Source organism: Populus trichocarpa, chromosome 1, assembly GCF_000002775.5.
Source record: "Populus trichocarpa isolate Nisqually-1 chromosome 1, P.trichocarpa_v4.1, whole genome shotgun sequence".
NCBI lineage: Eukaryota > Viridiplantae > Streptophyta > Magnoliopsida > Malpighiales > Salicaceae > Populus > Populus trichocarpa.
This window is the reverse complement of record NC_037285.2, coordinates 10432966-10441183: the sequence shown is the minus strand read 5'-3', so window position 1 is coordinate 10441183 and position 8218 is coordinate 10432966. Positions and strand designations below refer to the sequence as shown.

Genomic DNA, 8218 nt, shown 5'->3' with positions numbered 1-8218 from the left:
CGAAACTGATAATGAAAAGAATTTATTCTAGTAATTACCGGAATTAATTCTATAATAGTTTTAATTACAAACTCATCTATAAAAGGAGTTGAAGAAGAGTGTATTGGTGTTGGATTTTTTGCACGACTTTGCATAATTTCTTACATTTCTTTTTGAGTTTTACTCTTCTATTTTAAGCCTTGATTTTCCTCTTTATTTTCTTTTTAATCTAGAGTTTCAGGTCTATTCTTGTTGAAAAATATTTGAGTCTATATTTCTTTTTGAGTTCATTGAACTTTGTTTAGTAGTGCATCTAAACTAAGAGTTGTTGGAATGTTAAGTTCGTATTTTCACATCAAGTGAAGAGTAATAGAATGGTTAAATGATACATATCTCAATATCTTTTATTGTTTTTTTTAAATAAGTTTTCAATATATGCTTAGAATGTGTGTTAGAATGTGTATCATATGTATAAATCTAAGTATAATTAGTATGTATATTAAGATTTTGTTTCAATTTTTCATGCAAATTTATATATTTACTTACTAAACATGCTAATCTTTTATTATAATTGCAAATTTTCCATGATCTTATATTCAAATTATAAACTAAACATATATGCTGACTTTTCTAACATTACTATATTTGTGAATTTTGGACAACAGCTACAGCATATATTTACTTTTAGCAGCTTTAAGTTATAATAGCATTATTCTTAATTAATGTTAAAATCAATTAATTATAGTGAAACAACATCCAAAAATATAGTCCGCAGAGAAACAACTCGTTCTTTCTTTCATGATTCCATTCAACTGAGTTTCCAAAGATATGAATCATAAGGCACGCCGGTGGATGGCAACAAAGAATCACCTGCAAGGAAATTGCTAGCAGGAAATTGCCAACATTCACTGGCTTTTTAATTTTCTTAAAGTCTCCAGAGCCATCTCTAGCCACCAAAAGATTGGCCAGCAGTGAAGTAGATCCAACATGAGTAGCCTCTAATTTCTTTCGACGATTGATATGGTATGTGGTCTTCTTCAGTGTAACTTCTCCAGTATTGATTAAATTGAAGACATTGATGGACAGAAGAGGTCTATAGTCTCTGACATCAAGCTCAATACAACTAGTCCTACAGGTCTCAAGATTTGTTAGGGTTGCTGTGAGCCATATTTGTGTATCCAGATTAGCAGATTGACCATAATTGTTGATTGTGTAGTTAAGCCTTACTATGGTGGTCGTGGTAGAGCTCAAGACAGTCTGTCGAAGCCGTAGTGTTCTCATGGTGCCATGACTGTTGTGTGAACCTAGTCGTTGATTGGCTTAGTGCTTGGAGGGCTTGGTCTAAAAGCAATTTGCACGGACATCTTTCTAAATTCTGGCTCTTGCTTCATGGCAAAAGAGTTGGTGTTGCTACACATGTGGTAATGACAAGACTGGAGATGCGGTGTTTTCTTGCACCAAGATTCTATATTTGAGTACATGACAGCTGAGAAAATGCCAACGATGACAGAAAAAGAGAAGCTAACAAGGATAAAGCAATAAAGAGCATTTGAAATGGCATAACTGCAATTAGAAAGACTTGAATACCATTTAAATGGTCTCGTATGATTGTCGAAGTTCACAACTATAGAGCTGGGGAGGTTTACGACTCCCTTCCAACAGGAAGTATCCAAAGCAATCTATGCTTAGGCTAATTGGCTGTTTCATCATTTTATTTCCCCGATTTTTCACTTCTACTCTTTCCTTTTTTCTTTGCTTGTCTTTTGGGTATCACCATCCTGTTGTTCTAATTTTCCATCACAATTGTGCGTCTATGATTGAGTTTGAAGGGAAGAAAACTTCCCTTTACGCATGGTAATCAGCATGATCCAGGACGTATCTCATATCATTGCTGGAACAGTTATCCTGAAGCTTAAGACTAACAAAGACACATGCATGGTCAAGCAACATACGTCCTCAGCTAGGAGAGGTAAGTGGAGATTCTGTTGCCAGCAATCCATTTCACGTGGTTGCATGTCCTATATGGGAATGGGAAAATCCATTGGTTCCATGCTCTTCAAGCAGAAGATATCGACTGAATCAAATATTGGCATCAACAAAATTTATAGAACAGAAGGTAGAGAGCAAAAGAACTCGTTACCTGTTGGGTCCCTGTGAGAATAAGCACCAATAAAAATTGGACTGTGATATTAAACACAATGATTTTTAATATGATAAAAGGGCCTTTTTTCTGAATATATCGTTTAAATTTCTAGGCCAAATGAAAACAATGGAATGAACGAATATTCCACCCCACATACGGCTGACCCAACCTCAAACCACGGTTTTGAACAAAGAGATTGCCAATGCAAGTAGTTCGGTCCATTTCTACCAGAATTTGATGCCAATCATCTTCCACTGAAATCACAGAAAGATCTCCTGTACTGGTAGAAATGGGCTGAACTTTTGAGACTTTTGTCGTGCTGGAGAACTTGGTGATGGCAGGAGTTACTGCGGTCATCAAGTAGCTGCTTGTAAACTGGCAGCCTTAGTTCTCTGTAGGCAATGAATCGGATCTACAAATATCACCACGACAAAGCGGACATACCCTGCAAAACCATTAACAAGTTAGGCAAACACTAAAAACTGGGATAGCAGCAGCTGAAAAATCACCTGTATAGGTTAAAGATCATAGACCACCAAGAAAGCATCAAAAGTCAAATGGAGAGAGCAATCTGGCATTATACCAGCAGCTAATGTGCAAAGCATTGAATTTGGATTGATAATGTTCTCATGGGGACAACCGGTGGTTAAAAATTGGGACTTCTATGATCTGATGCTGTCACTTTATTAAGAATTTTTCTCCTACATTTTACAGTATTTGCTCAATTATACAGGTCATGCAAGCCATTAGATTTTTTTTTTCAAGAAAAAAAAATCCAACAAAGAAAAGAATCAGGCCAATCTCAAGGTTGCTATAAATAAATACCAACAAAAAATCTGTCGCCGCATATTTGAATGATACAAAGAGAACTGACAGCACCCAAAAAAAAAAAAAAACCCAGATCCATTTTAAGATTTCTTGTGATCCTACAAGAACAAGATCAGAAAATACAGATTTGATGAGCCTTATGATACGAGGAATTATATAGTACTTCCAGTGCATGTACACCCTCTCTTGGATCATTTGGAACCCACTTATAATAGACATGGATCCCACAACAATGTGACAGTGTGAACATACACTGGGAGTTCTGAAAAGTTGCTCTGATCTTGCAACAACTGAAGTTTTGGAGCAAGTCTGATAATCGTGCTTGACATTCTAGTCAACAACGTGCAACCTTCAGTAAGTTCTATCAACTTATATTAGTATCAATAGTCAGTGACCCAAAATGTGAGTCATACATACAACAGCAGATACAAATTTGTTTATCTCAAAATTTTCAGCAAAGCTGTCATTTACATTACCTAAAAACTTTTAAGCATGAATAAACATGAATTGTAGTTTTGCGGCAAATGAATTTATTTTGGACATGCATGTATTTATAGGCTAGTTACAGATTCGGGATTAAAAAAGAATACCTGTGAATCTCCTTAAGCCACTTGTCTACACATGTTCTGTGGAACTCGTGATGGCAAGGCAACACTCGCATGCTGTCTCCTTCCTCATATTCCACAAGGCATATGTAACATCTGTTATTTAATGGAAAAAAGGGAAAGGAGCATAAGTAAAAGGTAATCATGATAAAGAGATAAGAACTGCAATATTAAAATTCCAATCATACTTCATTGACTTGGATAAGAAACGCATACAACAAGGTTATCAAATAACAAGATTACATAAACAAAAATACATAAAAGGAAGAAACACTACTCAGTGAACCTTATAACCATGAACAAACCTTAAAAAATTTACACAAAAGAGTGCAGATAATAAAAAATAAGTCTCACACAAACCATGACACTTTTTTTATCCAAAAAAAGAAGGAAAAGATCACAAATGTTATTGAAGCCTGCTTTAAGTGGTACTTAATATGAAGGTAACTAACTGTACATTGAATATGTCAACAGCTTAACTATTTAATGCAGGGCATCATAAGCTGGTTCCAATGGAGCTGCCTGCATGTGCATTATTATACTATGTTTCTCAGAGTTGGCAATTTCCTCAGGATCTTTGAGTGACAGTGTCAGCACGATCAGACATGCTATGGGTGTGAAATCCACAAGTTGCAATAGGGAGGGATAATACTAAAGAAGTATTCCTTCAAAGCATTTATTCAACGGAACATTCAACTCAGATTGTAGGGTTCCTATTGGAGCGCAAAAGACTTAATATTGGCAATTACTGGCAACATTGAAACTAGAGTTTCAGTGGTTAATTACTAGGACTGCAGGCTGATTAGGAAGATTATAGAAATTTAAGTTACCACATGAAGGAGAAGCAATTTAAGTTACCATCAGGAGATGAGGTTCCTGGGGTATTATACTAACACTTTGTTGTATGTATAGGAATTCTCATTTTGTGAAGGCAAGCTCAGTTCCTGGCTGGAACTTTAAAGACTTGATCAGAAGCAGTCTTTGTAGAATCTTTCACCAACAGTTAACCAAATTGCAATTTTCTAGATGTAGGTGATTCAAGCAGTTATCTTAAAGTTTGTGGCTTCAGGTAATATATAGAACTCCTCACTGTCAACTGCCAACCCTTAAATGTATCTACACAGAAACCAAACCATATTGGCCTTGATGTAAAATCAGAAACCGGGCAATAGCCTAAAAATGGAAATTATTTGAAAGAGAAAAGAAAAACCTATATGTAACTACATATGTAAATAAATTGTTGTATTTGTTAGTCTTTTTCCCTTTTCTTTTTTCAGGTTAGGCAAACTCAAAAACTTTAATCACCTCCAAAAAATGGGAATTTAAAAGTTTTGATACGGAGAACTAATAAAAGAAAAGGAAGGTTGCAGTTAGATGACCAGGCTCTAAGCAAGCATTTGACCGCAGTTTACTATCTTAGTAAGCAATCAGCTGACATCATAAAGGTTGTGGTAAGTGATGACAAGTATAGCATAATGGATGGTATTAGACAGAAAAACAAATTCAAAGATTCCACCACTATTTCATCAGTAGAAATTTGATTAGTAGACACAACTACTTACTGGGCTGTCTCCTCATTCTGATGTTTCTGGGCCTTGGCATATAATTTAACAGGCAATGATTCCACTATTTCATTTGGTGCGGGTACAGATCCAAGCGAGGACATAGAAGGCCGAGAGGACAATACAACTGATTGCTGGTGAATTTCATCCAGAACCTGATTAAAGTGTATAAAAGATTCAACTTATAGAGATATAAAAAGTAGGGTAAAAAAAACCAAAGACAAAAAAACTGGATGATAGACAGCACAAAGCTAACAGCCAATTACCTCAAATAGAGCTTCAGCCAACATGACAATTCTTGATATGCTAGCCCTGGCACTTGTTTCATCATTTAAGTTGGCATCTCGTACACGGCATGTGCAGCGACCTGTTCTGTGTTGTCCAGATAAAATACAAGACCTCTCATGTCCAGACAGGTTTTCAAAACGGCTTCCCAACCTCTGAAGAGCACGAACCTAAACCATTATATACGATGAGAGTAATTTGTGTAATTTCAGGCACTAAGAAGGTGGAAAACACAAAGGGAAGAAGGCTGAAAGAGACATGAGGTTTAGCCCAAATAAAGATGGGTTCCTTTTATTGGTTTTCAGGAGAAAGAGTTCCAACAGAAGGTAAGGATGCAGGAAATTTTAATTTTATAAGCAGCAACAGGAATGGCATTGACCTAAATCAATCCCAAACAAGAACATCAAATGGCATGCTCTACATGTAGAAAGCATTCGCTAGTTTAACACATACTGTTCGACAACAAATGTAATACCCATTGTTCAAAATAAAAAATTATATGCCACGTGCACTGTGTTCATTAGATGAAAATAAGTCCTATGGAAACTTTCAATAACTACCAAGTGTAGGGAACTTATGTACCTGAGATCGTATTCTTCTCCTCCGTTCAAGGAAATTTGATCTATGTTCTAGCAAGTCGTGATACCTGGCTTCTCTTGATCGAGAGGTTTCCACCTCATTATCTCGAATGCCGAACAGCGAGCTAGACATGCCAGATGGAGGATAACCAGGTGCTGTTGGAGAGGTTAGAGCATTCCCTTCAGATTCTGACACCCTCATCTGCCCACCCAATGCCTGTCTCCCGCTACCATGGCTAGAATCTCTCATTTCTCTCTCTTGTTGCAAGGGACATAATGTAAGGTCAGATAGTGATGACCGACGAAGAACTCTATCACGAAGCCTTCCAACACTCAAGGTTCGGCTAAAACGAACATTACGATCAGCAGGTTCTCGTGTTCCAATTCGCCTATCAGAAAGTCTTGTCCCAATCCCATCCACATCATTGAATATTCTAGGAGAATGTAAGTTTCCATCAACCCCCACTCTAGTTCCACCGCCATCTCTTCCTGCATGGAGAAAAATATTCTGGTTTTCTTGCATATTGTCTAAGAGATCAGGTGTTTGACTATGCAACTGCAAACTAGCAGATGTATGTTCACGACAATGCGCAGCAGTTCTATTAACCAGGGATGTAGCAAATAAATCACTACTCTGTTGTGTTTCATTTCCATTTCCATCAACAGCACCACTGGCAGACTGTGGATGACGGCGAATCTGGTCTTCATTGTCCAACATTCTGAGACTAGTAGAATGAATGGGATATCCCCTTGATGACCCTAAACTCACTGCTCTGCTCAGCCTAAAGCTCACATTACCAGGAATAAAACTAAAGCGAGAAAGAAACCGACTTGGAGAGGTCAACGACTGCGTAGGAGCAGCAGCTCGAGCAGAGCTGCTACCTGTTCTTGAGGAAGTATTCGTGATACTTGCTTGATTCCATTCATCAAGCTCAACATCAGATGATACACAAGGCATTTCGTCAGATTGCTCAACTTTAACCTTTCCATAACACTCAATTTTAACCTCTTCCGAGTCTATTTCATTCTGGTTAGCAGCTGAAGCATTTCCTTCGTGATTTTCTTTATTCCCATTATCAGAAACCTAAAAAAGCATGGGTAAATCGATTTTAGTCCTTCAAAAACCCATAAACAGTAAAGAAACTCTCACGGCATTCTTGTGAATATTATGATGATACCATATGAAAACAAGTTCTGAAAGGATACATTAGCACAACTTCCACAATTCAAGAAAAGAAAATAAACATTTTCCATTGAAAGTGCATATAAGTGAGTGAATGAACAAAAGAACTAAACTGCATTAAAATTGAGAAGGCTAAAAATAACACGATCAAAGAAGCCGAAGAGTGAACAATGATGGAGGGACTGACATGGTCACCGCTTGTACTATCACGAGATCCACAGGAAGAACCCAAACAAGCAGACTGAAAGACCTTGCTCCTCTCTTTAGATCTTCCCTTCCTTCCACTTCCAGTTGATGATGATGCTGAGGCACCACCACAATGTGCCTTGCTTCCACTGGATCCCATCTCTCCAGAATATCACTCCACACAAAACGATGCCCAAATTACATCACTGCCCCCTAAAAGCTTCAACATTTCAGATCTAACAATAAGGGGCATTGCATTTATAGGACCAGTGAGTGTTTGGTGAAGTGGGTTCTTAAACTTGAGAGAGAAAAATGAAATGGGTTCTTGCCAAGTTTCAATCTTTTAAAAGTGTTAGATCTAAATAGAGAGAAACAGTGAGAATCACATAACGTTCAGTTTTTTTTTTTTTTATTAATGTGGTTGAGTAAAGGGGAGTTGCACATGAAAGTGAAGATTAGATGTGAGAAAGAGACAAAGTAACTACTTGCAGAGAGAGAATGGGGAAGGAGACTGGTTTTTTAAGGAAGTGTTTTGTCTCAGTCAGCGAGTGAGGAGCTTGACTGCATAATTTTGAAAGGAGATAGAGAGAGAGAGAGAGAGAGAGAGAGAGAGTGAGAGGGGAGAAGGAACATGAACACGAACACGGGGCTCCTCCTTTACTGATTTGCAGGCTGCATTTCTGGGGTAGTGTAAAGTGTTTGACGGGAAGCCACGTGGGAATGATAGAGCTTCCGGGGTTGTTCATATTAGCAGGGAAAATCCTGTCCATGTTATTAATGTCATTAAGTGACACCCAATCTTTAATCTTTAAAGAAAACAAATTTTAATAATGAGGCACATTCCTCCATCAAATTTTATATAATGAAAA

At 37.4% G+C, this 8218-nt stretch overlaps 1 protein-coding gene across 2 annotated transcripts; it reads right to left on the bottom strand.

Annotated features, from left to right (window-relative positions):
• Positions 1 to 2098: 2098 nt before the first annotated feature.
• Positions 2099 to 7802, bottom strand: LOC18094031 (uncharacterized). Of its 2 annotated transcripts, none has more exons than XM_024589522.2 (6): positions 7351 to 7802; positions 5985 to 7064; positions 5384 to 5572; positions 5118 to 5272; positions 3541 to 3651; positions 2099 to 2567 (listed from the first exon to the last, which is right to left on the bottom strand). In XM_024589522.2, the coding sequence occupies exons 1-6, from the start codon at positions 7507 to 7509 to the stop codon at positions 2507 to 2509; spliced, it is 1755 nt and encodes a 584-aa protein (XP_024445290.2). In that variant the 5' UTR covers positions 7510 to 7802; the 3' UTR covers positions 2099 to 2506. The 2 variants fall into 2 exon arrangements, with proteins under 2 accessions (XP_024445290.2, XP_006368244.2); XM_006368182.3 differs by having other exon boundaries at positions 5384 to 5557.
• Between the last annotated feature and the right edge of the window lie 416 nt (positions 7803 to 8218).

Coding starts and splice junctions, on each gene's coding strand:
- LOC18094031 (XM_024589522.2), bottom strand. CDS start 7,509: ATGGGATCCAGTGGAAGCAAGGCACATTGTGGTGGTGCCTCAGCATCA. Junction 7,065..7,350: donor ATAGTACAAGCGGTGACCAT/GTCAGTCCCTCC, acceptor ATGCTTTTTTAG/GTTTCTGATAATGGGAATAA. Junction 2,568..3,540: donor TGGCTTAAGGAGATTCACAG/GTATTCTTTTTT, acceptor ATGGTTTTGCAG/GGTATGTCCGCTTTGTCGTG.